This window comes from Sebastes umbrosus, chromosome 5 (genome assembly GCF_015220745.1).
Source record: "Sebastes umbrosus isolate fSebUmb1 chromosome 5, fSebUmb1.pri, whole genome shotgun sequence".
Classification (NCBI taxonomy): domain Eukaryota; kingdom Metazoa; phylum Chordata; class Actinopteri; order Perciformes; family Sebastidae; genus Sebastes; species Sebastes umbrosus.
This window is the reverse complement of record NC_051273.1, coordinates 7,580,168-7,597,381: the sequence shown is the minus strand read 5'-3', so window position 1 is coordinate 7,597,381 and position 17,214 is coordinate 7,580,168. Positions and strand designations below refer to the sequence as shown.

General features: G+C 42.1%; 1 protein-coding gene across 9 annotated transcripts in view; it reads right to left on the bottom strand.

Annotated features, from left to right (window-relative positions):
* Positions 1 to 17,214, bottom strand: part of sgip1a (SH3GL interacting endocytic adaptor 1a) — a 94,421-nt gene that overhangs the window by 69,408 nt on the left and 7,799 nt on the right. For 4 of the 9 annotated variants that reach the window (XM_037770577.1, XM_037770571.1, XM_037770574.1 and 1 more), the window contains exons 3-4: positions 10,820 to 10,968; positions 4,669 to 4,713 (exon numbers count right to left, since the gene is read on the bottom strand). In XM_037770577.1, coding sequence (XP_037626505.1) covers positions 4,669 to 4,713; positions 10,820 to 10,871 — 97 coding nt within the window. In that variant the 5' untranslated portion in view covers positions 10,872 to 10,968. Of the gene's footprint in view, positions 1 to 4,668; positions 4,714 to 5,497; positions 5,799 to 10,819; positions 10,969 to 17,214 lie in introns of those variants that run through there. The other 5 variants (XM_037770572.1, XM_037770580.1, XM_037770575.1 and 2 more) reach the window with 5 other exon arrangements.

Genomic DNA, 17,214 nt, shown 5'->3' with positions numbered 1-17,214 from the left:
GCGCTTGTCTGCCTCTCTATTCACATAGAGAGTGCAGTCAGATCCAGCAGATACAAGCAAGTATGCAGGCGGAGTGTTGCTCTCCGCCCGAAAAGCCCTTGATGCAGCTTAAAAGAGAAGAAAAATGGAATACATGACCATGACCCCAACCCCAATTCTCTTTTGCTCATGCCAGTAGCCCTTTAGCAAAGAAAAGTTGATAAAGGTGATGGGTTAATGTTAAACTGTAGTCCAAGAGCTGGCACTCGACCCATGAGCAACACACACTGGTTATTCCACAGGGATCTCAGCAGCAATATCATGTTACTTTCATTACAACTCAATTGAAAGAGATGATCTTTTATGCTGAGAAGCTTGTGACAAGCCGAGTCAGTGGATATGACCCTTCATGCTTGTATGCCATGCGCTGAGCCAGATAGACAGGGAGTTTAGAACCTAATTTATTTATATCATAGCAAAAACAATATAATCATACTGATATAATTTACTATTTGACAGTCCCCACACTCGGCCATGATCACTAAAAGCAAATAATCATCAAGTTTGACATAAAGTCAGGTAATAGCCCATTAAAGGAATGAAGTGGAGCCCACCATATGGCCTTGTGTCCTCTCTGCCCTCAACTCTGCAGCATTCCAGTCAAGGGTTTATCCCAGTTTCAGCCGGGCAAGCTCTAAGTACTGGGCCTCGCTGTGACAGTCTGATTCCTACTGCTACTAACTAGGATTAACAAGACTACAAGTCTGAAGCCCTGTTAGTGGCCACAAGAGGCTGCAGTGTTCATTACAACCCACAAAATTGCTGGATGGAGTCAACAACACTATGCAACAACATACTGAAGAAATGCTCACAACATACTGATTTCTGCTATTCTTAGAGCCACGTCAGTGTCGGAACTACAATTCCTCCTGATGGTGGTGCTACAGGAAATGCCATGGGTTCATTAAAATCAAGGGTTTTCCCCATTGGGAGCATCAGAGCATCAGTTCTTGTGTAGGAGGGGAAGTTTGGGCTTGATGGTAGTGCTAGATGAACAGTCAGAGGGTCACTATTAAAAGCATTACTGGACATTAAGAAAGAGTAGTCACTGATGTCATCTCATTTGAGTTTATAAGTGATACACTGCTCTTATACGATTAGAAATTGAATCTATTAAACGTCGCTTTTTTTGATGATGTCGGAGCCTCCTCCGTACAGCTCCCACCCTCAAAGTCTAATGGGATCAGGAATCCCATGCTGCACCAGTGTGATTACCTTGAGGGGAGCTGAGTAAATTACTGGTGAAACAACCACCACACAAGCGCAGGTTCTCGTGAGTACAGAAAAGCATACTGGAGTTACTTAAAATGACATCTGCCTCGCACTGTGCACAACCGGAGATGCAGTAATCCCACTTGCAGTAAACAGGAAATTCATAGAAAATGAGCATAAGTACTATTAAAACTTTGTATATTATACAGGGAGAGGTTTTTTTTAAGGAAAAATACAGCAGAGAAAAATGCTGTTCTGAAAGCATGTTTGATTTTTGGATTCACTGTCGGGAATTTGCATTATTGTGATCATCATTTAGAGGTCACAGTTCACCAACAGTTAAATTTAGCACAACATCCCTCTTTTTATCCACTATATTGTGTCAAGGCGGAAGGGGGGGTGTCATCATTAATACTACAGTATACTAATACTGCCTCTCTCCCTTTGAACCAAAATGTCTTCTACCTTGTGTGTTACCCAGGGACAGCCATGCTGGCCATGACATGGGGCTTTAAAAAGCAGAGCTAACGAGGATTAGCATCCAATTTTAACACCTGACTGTAATCCTGCCCTCACACAGTCCATGCTAAGCCTGTGTGCTAGCCATGCTAATGGACGGGAAGCGGTTTGCAGACGGTCTATTTTTTTCTTCTCAACTGTTACCTAACAACTTGGCTCGTGACAAATGCAGTGGATGACAGGACAGCAGCACACTTGTGGGGGGATGGTGGAGCAGCAGATTAGCTCGTCATTTCTTACTGTTGTAAAGTAAAGTTGGAGGAGGCTTGATACTAAAAAAAAATACTTATTGTTGGATCAATCGGTTCTGTTACTGTACTATTTTTGTTCAACTTTTGTTCAAAACTGTACATAAAATAGAACCGAAAGATCTGTATACTGCTGTGCCCTGCAACAGAGAAAAAAAGAGATTACCTATCAACACCACTATTACTATATTTTACTGATCAACACTGTGCAGCATAAACCAAATATGAAAGGGAACACTGAATCACTTTGGGTTGATCATTAGCTACCGGCTATTGCACTGTCTGTTATTATCACCCTGAGAGATTCAATATTTATAATAATGTTAATATCTATCGTGCATCTGTACGTGCGCAGTCAGCATGAGCTTATTAGACATCATTGTGCATAAGGTGGCTGTGTGCTACAACCACAGCTCTGTCCAAACTCTGACAGGGTCAGAAAGGGTGTAGCCTCATGTATCATGGTCATCATCTAAATTATAACCTATACTGAGCAGTTTATAGTCTGTACAATGACGTGTGTGTGTGACAAACAGTGATGCCGTTATGGTTGCGGTCATTACAACCTACTCCAGACTGCCAGGCCGATTGTCATCTATTTCATGATACTGTAGCATGGCAGTTTAACACACTGTTGTCAAACATACAGAATAGTTCATTATTATTGTATCAGCCATTTCCACTGATTGAAATGCCATTCATTCAATTTAAATGTAGCTTTACTCTGACTTTACACAGCAGACCTTTAATCTCAGATCTTAAGCATGCTTGGGCAGTTAACAACAGTCCAAATCATGGTCTCCTACAAACAAATAAATAATCATGAGATGTTAAATTCAACAGATCTACGGACCCATTTCGTCAGATAACCATTTCAATTCATTACACGGCTATATAGCAAATTTCAAAGCAGTTTTCACTGTATTATATGAGTAAAGAACTTCCTGTTTGGCATGTGGCAGTGATCCATTTAGAGTTTATTTTATTGCTTATTTTCTCTGTTTTACGCAAGTGTTACCTTTTTTATGGCGAACCAAATTCCCCTTATAGTGCAATAAAGTTTGGATGACTGAATTAGCTGTTGATTGTTTTCATAGTCTACACTCCTCCACTAGCTGGCATGGTCGGTGGTCATGATAACATTACTGCCAATTCTGTAAAAGTTGGAAATGTTGTTGTATCAACAAACAAAAGATCACATCATCACCCTCCATGACATCTTTACAGAAACATGCACCATGCTTCAAGCCAGTAGGCTCAGTATTTGAAATAATCAAAAATCTGGTTTAGGATTTATATACATGTATATAGATGAACTATATATAGATGATAATTATTGTCCAAGTCCAAACTGCTAGAAACTAACTATGAGAGCTGTCACTTCAAAATCAATGTATAGGTTCCTGCCTTCCCCTCAAATCCACTTCTAACTTAATGACATGGCTACACATCACCGGGCAGCAATAACATCATTCCTTTCGAAACACTGATAGACCGACACACACATAAACACAAACACAACCAATTGAGATGAGCTAATGAGATTGTTCCTCAGCAGCAGACAGACACACTGGCATTGAGTTCATTTACTAAATGCACTGGAATGAGGCTCGAGTGACATCGTCAAGCTTTTTTTGGAACACAGACAAAAAAATAACCACTTTGAGGAAATGTACGTAACTGCAGGGGGTAAATATTGTGATCAAATCGTGATCTACACATATTTCCCCATGTTCACTGCCTCATAACGTTGCCTATGTATCGTGGACTATGGGAGCTTACATAATCCAAGGTTGATTCAGTCAGTCAACATATTTAGGCTGTTCTGATCAAACAAATGGCAAGTAGTCATCAATATAGGATGCCTGAATAATATTAAAGATAAGAAATAAGAGATATCGTGTGAAGCAGATGGATGGACGGAGGCTTTCGGGTTGCCAGCTGCAGAGCTGTAGGGATTCATCCCTCCATCACTGGCCTTCCCCCCTGATGATGTCATCAATTAAAGGGACATGAAACTAAAACAATCACCTGCTCTCGTTTTCCTCACTACGGAGATGGATCAGTCCGACCATGGGTGGGTACGAATGTACGCATGCACCCACCTCTACAGATATGCAATCCACACGCAAGCACCGGGTAAAAAAATGGCAATGTGTTGTGAGCAGATACACAGCAGAGTCATACGGTGCCACGAGTGTGTCAGTGCATGTGTTTCAGAAAAACACCATACAAAGAGAATTTATACAAGTGAGCCAGCTGGGCACATAAGCCCTCCTGCACAATAAATCCAAATAATCCTTTACGATGGGAAGCGGGGAAAAGGGGGGTGGAGGGTTACTCAGACATATGCACACACACACACACACACACACACTCACAAGGTACACACGGTTCAATTAGCTTCGCCATTGTGCCTCTGTGGTAGACATTCAGTGGCTGTGCCCTTTTCCTAAGAATAACACGCAACTCAACGGAATGTATGCACTCAAAATAGCAAAGGCAGTTTATGACATTTGAACCTCCCAAACACACACACACACACGCGTGCCAGCAGATGAAGCACTGTAGGACAAGGACATAAAGGGGGATTACCCTGTATGACAGTAGAAAAGGGGACAGCATAATAAAAAAAGAAAATCATCCTTACCTTCCATCATGGTTGCAGATTTGCATTCCTCTATCTCCAAGGAGCCTGAATTGAAAGCAGGAGGCGTGTGGAGGGGGGAGAAGAGAAGAAGCCCCCGGTTACCAGAGAGATACAGTAGAATTGATGGGCAGCAGAGCAGCCGTGTGCATGTGGCTAACGCCCTGGCTAACTGTGAGCCTCAGACACCCCCAGACGTCGCCTGTCAACTAGTCCAGGAGAGAGAGAGAGAGATACAGAGAGAGATAGAAAGAAAGAGGAGGGGTAGGGGCCTGGCCAGGGCTAGCTGCCGATCAGAGCTGGGGCTTAAGCCATGGATGCTGCTACTGTTACTGCTGCTGCTGCTGCTGCGGCTCTAACCTACACACTCAGCCGAGGATGCTGAGAGGTGGGGGGAAAAGCTAACTGGAGGAAAAAAATAAATAAAAGAGGCTGGGTAGAGAGAGGGAGGGAGGGAGGCGGAGAGACCGAGAGGGAGGGTTATGTGTGTGTGTATGTGTGTTTGGCAGGGGGGTGGTAGTGTTGAGGAGGGGCGGAGGCAGTTTGCTGAGGTCAGAGATGGCCTAAGCCAATCCCTGCAGCTCTTTTGTGGAGTCACATGGCTTACAGCTTGAATCTCTTGACACCACGGCCCAAGAGAACACTACATTAGTAACTGCTCTTGCTTGACAAAATACTTGTGTGCATACACTGAATACACACACATGTTTACACATCCAAATAGAGGCACAGCAAAAGCCACCAGACATGTACAGAGTAAATACACCAAATCTGCTAAACACACACACACGCACACACACACACACACACGAACCCCTCCCCTACACCCTACCTTATGTCAGTGCAGCGTGTGCCGAGGCTGCCCACCGGTGAGTGACATTAATGATTTGCTCGCGGAAAGAGTAACGTGCAGGTGTGAGCCAAGTGACAACCCATGCTGAGGACATACACAGACTCTACAATAACACACCAGAGCACACAATATGTTACCCTGCACCCGTCCTGCACAGTGACTATTCCTGTAGTAGCTGTTTGTGTGTGGCTGCCTGTGTCCCGCCCTCCTTGGAATAAGGTGTGGTTTCACTCTGCTCTCACTTTCTCTCCTCCTCTTCTCCTCGTTCCCTCCCACCTTCCCCTCTCTCTCTCTCTCTCTGCCAGTCTGTTTCACTCCGCTGCCCTTTTCTGTGTCTGTGCTTTCCCACTGCACCGGGAGCAGGATCGATCAGCGTGACGTCATGGCAACGTAGGCTACAGCTGCAACCAACGAGCAGGAAAGGGCCGGTGACAGAACAGCCTCCAGAGAGGGGTGTGCGCTAGTGTTTGTGCGCTGATTAATTTTCTATGAGAGGGTGCAGAGAGAGAGAGAGAGAGAGAGAGAGAGAGAGAGAGAGAGAAAGAGTGGGAGGGAGCGGGTGAATGTTTATGTGAACAAACCAAAGAGCAGAGGAGACTAACAATTAGGCAAACCGACAAAACAACAACAACAACAAATGAAACACTGATGTGATATAATACAAACACAAATCTGAAAATGAAACAGGAATGAATGCAGCTGGCAATTTGAGCCTATTGTTATTATTAATGCTAGGAATGCATTTATTGATTGTTTTGTAGTGGTCATCGCAGTCACAGTACTACTCCGTATTGCGTATCAGTATTGTGTAGCTCATACAGTAAGCCATGAAGTATATATACTGTATGGTAACAACGACATTCATTTTTTAATTAAGTAAATTACATTTAGTTAAAATAATAAATATCCCTTTGTATAAAGATATAAACAGAAGATTCCTAATTTTAAAATTAAAATGTATTTAGTCTGTTTTGCAAGGTTAGACAAACAAATGAATATATAAAAGTAAGATTAAATAAAGAATAAAAGGCAAAAGGAAAGTAGCAAAATAAGTACAGTATATATATATATATATAACAAGAAAAATAACTAAATAAATAAAAGCATAATTAAATGACTAATGTTGCACTATTTGTCCATATATTACTTAAAGCAGCAGTGGGTAGAAATGGAGCAAATATGATTAAAAAAAGTTATTTTTATAAAACGGTCATTATATCCTGACAGTAGTGCATGAGACAGGTAATCTGAATGTGCCTGTGTGTCCTCCGGTGCTCCTAATGGCATCTTCATCCATTTCTGAGCAGCTGTCAATCACTCACGAACTCCGATCAAACGGTCAAACTAGGCAGCGCTGATCAAAGGTGAATCAATATTCTGTTACTGTAATGCCTATTTCTCGCCTCAAATGTTTTCAGAAACATCTTGTAGTGTACTGTTTAGCTGTAAAATGAGAAAGTTTGTGACCCGACAGCCATGTTGAGATCAGGTTAGGAAATACCAAGCACCGCCCACCAGCCGGAGCACAGCCAATAGGAACGCTCTCTCTCTGAAATGACCTGTGATTGAAATGACCCCCAAAGTCTCCCGTCACGGGCTAGATTTTTTAAAGCCTGTAAACCAGAGGAGGTGCAGAAGTCTAGTTTTCTCTCAGAACACTTGAATTACATTATGCTGAAAGGTTATTATGGAATTTGTGCCAAATTATGCCAAAATGATTCTGCCTACTGCAGGTTTAAGTCTATTTTTTGTATTTTAAAAAAGAAAGAATTCAGTCAGGGAATCTTACATGGGTTATTTTTTGTCCAGGAACCCCACATCTCAGTCTGTGGGTTTTCCTTACATTGCAAATGTAATATTTCCCACAGAAAGAGAAATTGATAGTCATTTTTTCACCACTACCTCAGAGTTGTTTATTGTGAGAAATTTGAACATATTGAAAGAACTAAATTTGAACGGTTCAAAATGAGTTATTAAAACCAACGATCTCTGTAATTTGTTCTTGTTAAGAGTGAGATTGTGGATGCATCACTAGGAAATCAAAGCCATTACTGGTAACTGTCTGAACAGTCACATCTATAAATGCAAATTAAAATGTGCTAAAGGTTGGGTGAACATTCCTGCAAACATAAGCCCGATATTCAGTATTCAGTATCAGGCTGTGTCTTCATACATCTACTGAGCCAGGCAGAGTGTGTGGCGTATGGGTGTTCACATAGATGACATACCTACGCATATATGAATGTATACTGTGTGTTTGGGAAACCCTATAGTCTGTGGGAACAAATTTCATTCAGAGAGACAAATAAGTATTGTTTTCCCCCTCTATCTATCTATCTATCTATCTATCTATCTATCTGTAGTCATGCTTTAAAAAGAGCCAGCCGATTGCCTCTCCATGAATGAATTGTCCCCAGTCATGCTTAAGCCCATGTGATGGTGACTCCCTCCCTCAAAATCTCTCCCTCTCATTTATCACCTCTTCTCTTTTCATTTACTGATTTCTCCCTTTTCCCTGCTTGTTATTTTTGTCAAGCTTTCCTCTATGTGGCTCATTCTGTCACTTGCCACCTCCCTCCTTTCATGCCTCTGTCTTTCCTTGCCCAGCTCCTCTGTCTTAACATCCAGCAGATGCTCCTCCAAAAAGAGGGCACCCCACCCTCCCACCCTGCCTCCGGCTTTAACTCCCTTCCCCCTCATCCTTCCTTCTCCCCCCTCGCTCCAAAGCTGTATTTCGTAACTTCCCTGCCTTCTCACCTTTTTGATTTTTTCTGCTACCTCCCTTTCTTTTGTCTTCTTATCTACCTCATCTTTTCTGTTCTCTCCACATCTCTATTTCCCATCACTTTCTCTTTTCTTCTTCATTACTCCTCTTGTCTCACCCCTGCTCACTCCCTGCGAGACAACACGCATCTTCTCCTGCACTGCCATCTAATGGTCAATGAGAATCACGACAGATATTTACCATTTGTGCTGGTGTTGAGGCCTTACTGCTGAGGAGGTCAAATATTGTGGATATTTGCTCTGTGTATCATCAATATAATGTACTGGGCAAGTCTATGGCAACTACAGGCTGATATTTGACCATACATATAAAGAGATATGTATAGAGGTTTTTGCAGCTGACAGATTCTGCTATGCCAGCTAGTGGAGGAGTGTAGAATAAGGGAAGAGGAAGGGAGGGGGATTTGCTAAATAAAGCCTAATGCCCTATAAGCTCTGTTTTGGAGCTGCAGGAGTTTGAGCAGCCTGAATAAAGACACACACTTGTGTCATTTACTATGGAGAGGATTAGACAATCACACCAATGTGTTATTTAAGATATTTTCACATTTTAGAATCTCCCAGAGTTTATTTTCTATAGCAATGAATGAGAGTTCATAAAATTGAAAGCAGGGCTCAACAATAAGGATTGCCCGCTTGTCCCCCGGCACACGTAAAATGCCACATTGGGCTAGTAAATCTAGCAACTCACTTCTAGACTCTTGCTGTACTCATCTGCAGTACCAATTGGGCACTTGCGAGAAAATGGAGACAGGCAAAAACAAAGTTTATATGCTGAAGTGCAAGCAAGCATTTCAATCATCCTGGAAACAGGAGTTGAGTTGGGTAGCATTAGAAAGAATGTGAGCAAAACTCAAACTATGTATTGCATAGTTTGCCGCAAGTTTGAAAGCAAAGGGGATAAGACATGACAATTAATTTAAGTATTTGTTGTTATTTGTTACCACTAATAAATAAAACAATTTGTATAGGGGTAAATAAAAATGTACTTTGGGCAAGTAGATTTCTGACCCACTTGCCCAATCGGGCAAATAAAAAAAACATTAAGGTTGAATAACGGGGTGAGATGGGTGAAAATATGGTGATAAAGAAAAGAACTCCTTTGTATGTCAGTATACAGTAACATCGGTAGATTATATTAAAGGACCACTGTGTAACACTTTGTGGGATCTATTGGCAGAAATGGAATATGATATTAATAAGAATGTTATATATGTATTAATGATATTAATAATAAATTTTGAACTACAGTGCAATAGCATTAAAAAAAATGAAGCCGTAGCCAAAACTATTGTCGGTGCACTTCAAGTAACTTGAGCTTAATGTGACACTTACTATTAACCCCTGAACTTAGAGGCAGAAGCTCAAAAACTACAAATCGGGCGTCATCTTCCTCTATTGTTACTTGGTAAAAATGAACATTTAAAAGGAACAATGTGTAGGATCTGGCAGCATCTAGCTTCTCCCGCGCGTGTAGGATTGCTACGGTGGCCGACGTGAAAATGCAAATGGTTTGTAATTGGGGAAGTGAGTAGAGAAGCAAGAAGCAGCAGGAGAAGTTAACAGTGTTTGGTTTGTCCGTTCTGGGCTACTGTAGAAACATGGCGGCCAGCTCCGTGTAGAGGACCCGTTCCCTATATAGATATAAAGGGCTCTTCTAAGGTAACAAAAACACAGCGATTCTCATTTTCAGGTGAAATACACTAAAGAGAACATTCTTATTAATATCATATTCCATTTCTGCCAATAGATCCCACAAAGTGTTACACAGTGGTCCTTTAATATAATCTACCGATGTTACTGCAACAGGCAGCCTTTGCAAACATCTTAATGACTGCGCTACATTGCAGGCCAGTGGATTTGACAGACAATCTTAATGGCATACTTATGCTATTTTGAACTCAGAGATTTGGAGCAAAATGAAAGATTAAAAGGACAGTAACTGAGATTGAGAAAGGGTAAATAAAGCATGCAACTTAAGGGAAATTAATAAAGTTTGAATTCCAGGAGAATAAATCCATCTGATTCTCTTTCTAGCTTTCTGTGTCTAGTCCTTCCTCCCTCACAACTCTTGTCTGTCTTTCTCTCTTTTTCTATCTAAACGGCACGGTACCACAATGTTCCTTGATGCACCATCTGAGAGGACACACTGCCCAGCATGCATACACACAGTGTTCACACAAAACGCTTAAAAGCACACAAAACACCCATATCCACATGTTATGGCCATGAAATATCAGTAAGGTCAATACAAAAGTGAAGGTTACTCACTACATATAGTACATGCAGCCACAAGTACACACACTTACTACTATAGTAAAAGTCCATACACTCACAACAAGACACACACAACACATTTCACCACATGGATCAGATAATCTAGAGTAAAACACCTGAGAATATAAAAAATGCAAAAAAACAACTGAGTGACCTATATCCCTTATTTTCAGGAACGCTGACAACCCACGTTCTCACTGCTGAGGAGTTGCTACTGACGGGTCCAGAAAGGGGTTTTACCTACTGTACCTGCGACGATGCGAAACCAGCCGGTACACAACTCCTCAGCCATTTAAAGCTCTCTCTCCATGGACTCCCTCGTTCTCGCCCCAGCAAGGCAGACAGAGGAATGAGAAGTGAGAAGACGAACGGAGGACGAAGATGATTCGCTGGAAAAGATGAGAGGGAGGCGAGAATGAGGAGTAACCACGGACTATGCGAGACTGAGCTGCTCAGAGGACATGCACGTACACTGATGCTAATACCAGCAGTGAAGGCATTCACACAACTACACAGGAACACAACCTGTGGAGAATAGTAATGTGGCACAGTAGGCTAGACAAGTCGGGCAGTGAAGGTCAACATGTCCTTTGCTGCAGTACAGGCAGACACACACGCACGCACACATCTTGAATGGTTTACCCTAATCATGCGCAAGTTCTGCAGTACAGACATAAGACAAATATTATAACTGTAACTATGCATGTTACAGATTTTAAATGTTGTTACTCTGCATCTCCATACTTTAGTTATGGTATTTCAAAGATTTAAAACTTTTCAACAGTCTGAAAGTATCTCTAGATGATGGGTCTGGATCAAGTGCAACCTGCGCAGCCTTGCTCTGATGAGGACAAAGTAAAGTAGTGTCAAAATGTTAGTCTGTTATCCCTATTAAAGCCTGAAAATGAATCAGTGTACTTCAGTTTATTTTTCACTTCTGACATTTGCTATCCTGAATGATTCACTGAGTATATTTTGGAACAAAAAACAAACAAAAAATCTATGTTTGATCAAATATTATTTTATAAATGTAAAATAGTACATTAATAATTAGATGTCAAACATTACTTTTGGAATTGACAATTACATGTGACTGGACCAAAAATGAGTTGATTTCCTTCCCAATAAGAACCCAAAAATGACATGCTGTTGGCGCCATCTACTGTTCACTTTAACACAGTGCGCTTTTCCCTGCTATATATACACTGTACCTCTCAAACCCCTCCACCTCTGATCCACTTCTACAGCTGCTCTCAGTACAGGAACAGTAAAACATACAGTTTGCCACAGGTATCAGCAGTATCACAAAAAGACACAAACACATCGTGTTCATTAAACTCAGTGAAAAAGTGAGGAAAGAATCCAGGTGAAAAATATTATCTATTTTGATTTCTCAGTAACCAGATACAGCATCTGCACAATCCCATTCAGACTGGTTCACTGCTATACTAATCCCAGTGTATGCCATGACAGTCTCTGGTGGTACAGGTCAGCTATAATAATATAGCATTAAACTATAAGCTTGATACCTGCAGTGACACCAACGACATTTCACTTCATTGTCACATTTAAGCACACATTCTCTCGTCCTTATCTCAGTAAAACACTCTCTCCTAAGAGCAGCGCAGTCTCCCTGGCATTTAGACAGACACTTACTATTCAGAAATAGACTATGGGCAAGGATGCTCTTATTTCTGGCACAATTCATTTACCTCCCAGTTGGCAGAAACTTGTGAAAAGTGAGCCTGTTTACTTCAAAAAGCAGCAGACGCAAAAGAAAAAAGGAAATCTTCTTCTCTATACCCGCCCCATCTACCTCTCTTGTTCCCCTCTCTCCCAACCTCTACCTTGCATCTGTCTCTATTTACCCCCCACCCATATACAACCTCCACCTCCCTCCCTCCCTCTGACCTACTTTCTCTCCACCTTTGCTCATGCATTTCGCCTGTGGGGTGCAGTGTTGCTCTTGGCTGGCTATTTTTCAGTGAAGTCTCTCTGCATCTGTTTGCAGATCCAGAACTGTTTTCAGCACCAGCAAAAACCGCAAGACGAGCTCAAATGGGTCATCGCTCTGCAGCTTTCCCTTCTTAAACTGCATTCATACAGTAACATTTAGCAGCAAACTGACGTTATCATCTGAAGAACCTCTTGGAGTGGAGGATGAGGTAGTAATGCCACTACATTCATCAAAGATGTGCTAGTTCCATTCTCAATTTCCCCATAAGACCCCAGAAATAGCAATCTTGCACAAAGTGTGCTCTTGCCTTTGCACCAGTAGTCGATAGTGCTGAACCTTTTTGTTGACTGATTAGACAAATCAAAAAATAATTCAAAGGCAATTGTGATACCTGATTATGAAATGAAAATATCAAACCTTTCCTGAGTAAAAATTCTCACATGAAGATTTTCTGCATTAAATGATAACTGCCTTAGGGTGCTTTCTCATCAGGGTCCCAGGCCCGAAACCGAGTACACTTGACCCCAAAGCCTAGTTCGTTTGATTAGTGTGAACGCTCCATACCGTACTCTGGCACGGTTCTTCGATCCGTACTCGAGTCCACTTGAAAAGGTGGTCTCGAGTACGGTTCTTGTGTACTGGGGTACGGTTCGCATCATGTGTGAAAGCCAACTGTACCAAAACACGGAAGTAGACCGCTATTTAACGCGAGTAATGTTAGCATTCAGTGAGTAGTTTGAAAAGACATGCTTTTTTCAACACCACCGGTCAGCCCCGAAATCTGTATAATTATGCACGCAGCTTGCGCCAATCTCGTCCTCTGAACTGTACGGCCATTACTGATAAAGCAGGAAGGCAAGCAAGAGGTTCCTTAAACTATATAAACAATAGTAGGCATTGGGGTTGGGCGATGTTTGTCATTTTATTTAGCTAGTTTAGAGAGAGAGACAGCGGGGAAAAACAGTGTGAAGAGTCAGCATATTTTCACATCAAACTATGTGAAATAAGGGATTATTTTGACCAAACCAGAGTTGGTAATTGCTGGAAAGACTAACGACGGCGGTTTTGGTGAGTTTTATTTTGTTTCTGTGAAGTTTGAATGAAGTGTTTTACGATGCTACGCCACTAGAACAGCTGATCTCAACATAATCAAATACACATGGATGATGATGTAAGTGTACTCAAGTACGGACCAACATTACTAATGTGAAAGCCGAGCAGCGGGGGAGTGGAGAGGGGGGGGGGATTTCGTACTCGGGCATGGTATGGCTCAATCGTACCTAATATGAAAATGCCCTTACTGTTTTCTGGCTGATGGTCAGACAAAATAATCTGGATACATCAAGTTGAGTCTCCGAATGAAACTCTACAGACCAAACCATTAAATTATTTTCAATAATTAAAAGATTACTCATTTTATCCTTATACAGATGATCATCTCATGGTTCTTCAGACAGACAGGCTAACTACAGGCCTCAACAGATCCGGTTCAACAAAAAGGAGAGGGATACTACATAGTTTTAGCCTTTAGAAAGCACCTTAATAAAAAAAGAAAAGTAAGAAAACTGAAACTGATCCAATGAGGTTCTATCTCCTGCCAGAGTTACTGAGGTGAACAGGATGCTGACCCTAATTCAGTGCTACAGGAGCAGGGCACTGACGAGCAGGGAAAGCCCATTGGCACATGACCACGCAGTGATGTGAACCGAGCCAACAGGAAGAGAGAGGGGAGACTTTTCTCCTACCATCAAGTCATCAGGTTCACTCACAGCGAGCCAACACACCAGCTAGCAGTAAATATGTAATCATTCATACACTTCTTTTGTTTTGTCACTTTTCACTAAACACTGTCTAATAAAGCATAAATGGTTAACTTGAACACATTATTATATTGGATTTATGATCATTGGGTTTTAATGGATGCATTAATGTCATTACTTTGACTTCCATAGAAAATGTTTTTTGGCACTGATGCCAATCATGCCATAATGTTTCCTGTGACACCGTTGACACTTTTTACCTACCAGAGGCCTGTACTACGAAGCAAGTTCAATATACCCAGGGTATCTTCTCGTTATCTGGTTTAACCCTAACAACCACAATCCCGCTAAACGGTCCTACGAAGGTGGTTATCACCTCGGTCAATCAACCCAGGGTTTCTCGATCTGGCTATGAGCGTGTTCACATAAAAGGGACAGCGTTTGCGGCATATCACCAATCACAAACATGGACAAGTCTACTGTCAGCAGAGCGGCACATTTTACAAATGAAGAACAAACTATAAAATTAGACGAATACGAAGAAGTTAAACACATAATCCAGACTAATAGTAACACAGTTGAAGCTGCCAAATGCTGGAAGGACAGCTGGCAAAAGAAAACATTGCCGATGTGTTAATGTGTAAATTAACAGACTTATTAATTTAACGGAATACACAAAAATTAGATATAGTCGTCTAGACGGGGCAGTGATATATAGTATAAACAACTTTCAAAATAAATCGGATGAATGAATTACACTTCACTATGCACTTTAATAAGTATGTCGCATATATGACTATTTCAGCCTTCTTTCAGCTGTGTCCCCGACTCCGGCAGTGTGAAACGTACTTGAGAGCAAGTAAAAAAATACAAAAATATAGAAACATAATTCAAAGTGGTAAGCACCCACAGCGTACAGCCAGCTGTCCTTCCTGCATTTGTCGGTTTAAACGGTTTTTAGCCTGTATTATGACTTAAACTTGTATTAAACTTCTTCTGTAAACTTTGCATTTGTGTAATATTATCATACGATCTGTGCACCAAGCTTTGATTGGTCAGTGCTGCGGAGCAGGTTATGTGTTCAGCACAAGTTACCATGGCGATCTGCCCCGGTAAGAAGTGAACCACTGTTGTAGGACGGAAAACCCAGAGTCAACCCTGAAGTTACCTCGCTAACTCCAAATCCTGCTTCGTAGTACAGGCCTCTGGAGGACTCTACCTCCCTAACGTTGAGGTACGTCAACGCAGAGAAGGACTTTTACAGATATGATGCCTCTCAGTAAACGTCATCTCTATACCGGGACTTCCCTGAGCTCATGTTGCAACGGTCACGTCTCAAGTCCCAAGGCCTCGTGCCATTTCCTGCACACTGCTGAAGCAACATCCCTGCAAACCTCCACCCGGCTCCAACTCTCTGCCCACCTCCAAAGTGCCCTGATGAGGGATGCTGATTAAGCAGCAGTCATTAAATGTACACGGACAAACAGCCACCCACAGATTAGCCAGCAGTGAGTGCAGTCAAACCAAAACAACTCACTCTCCACTCAGCGGCAGGGGGAAGGCATGCAGGGCGATAAGGCGTGGCGGTGGCAGGGTGCCATGTCGAGTGCCTACGTGCCATCCAGCCACTCATGGTACCCTCCGTCTGTTAGTGTTGCCAGACAGACACACTGTTCTCTGTCATTACCCCACTTGCTGCCCTGCCCAGGGGGCCATGCACACACATACACACTACATTAGACAGCAAGGTTTTCTATGTAATTAGCACCCACTTCCTAATTACTTGATGATGCTGAGGAGGCTGGCTGCCTGCTCATATAGGTGGATTTGGATTGTTTAGTCTGATGCCACTGGGGGTATTACTTTGATAGTCATAGTTCATAGTTTATGTACTTATAGCAAGAGATGGGAGTTGGAAGGAACACTATTATCTGGGCAAATAGTACTGTCAGTCAGTTAGTTATCTAGTTAGCAAGTGTTGTAGCTGGCATAGTTGGTCACATTGGAAGATATTCAGTCAGACTTTATACCAGCCACCCAAACTCATAGTTAAAAGTAGAGATGTTCCCATTCCGATACCTGACCTTATGGTATTGGCCGATACCGAGTACCGATCTGATACCAGCGTGATAAAATACTATATAGTTAGTAGTGCTGATTGTCCTGCAGGGTGCAATATTCACACACCCTACTAGGTACTGCCACCCTGGAAGCCTTACATACTGTACATATGTTTTACTTGTTGGATTTTCCACTGTGAGATGTTGCCAAATGACTGACATTTTCCTCGCTCTGACTACCGTTACACTCTCCACTAGCACCGTACTGATGTTGTTTGCTGTCGTCACGTGACAAACTACCTGCAATCAGTTCTTCTTCGCTGCTCTAAAACAGTAGGTGCCAGTGGCAGCCATGATACATCCATGGAGCGACAGCACAATGAAGGCTACTGCTTTGGAGCGAAGAGGAAGAATTGATTTCCAGTTAATAAACAAGTTGATTTTTTTCTGGGTTAATAAATTATGGTATCGGATCGGTGCATAGACTGGCGTATTCGCCGATACCCGATCCTGAATTTTGGGCAGTATCGGACACATTTCCGATACTGGTATCGGTATCAGAACAACTCTAGTTAAAAGTGGTCAGTTCAAATCAAAATAAAACTTCCGGAAACTTGAAATGATGGTGTTTGTATGATTGCCTCCCTGTCCTTGTAGCACCAGTTTAATAACAAACACGGTCAACCTGGACTACTCTCTGACCCCAAACCCCATCCAGAGTAAACCCCCTGTTAAATGCCCCCCCTCTGAAAGTCCTCCAGGGGATGGAAAAGATGAGCTCATCCTTCTGATACTGGGCCGGTCTGGTCTGGTCTGGTCTGGTCTGTGGTCTCCCTAATGGTCTCCAGGATGTCAACA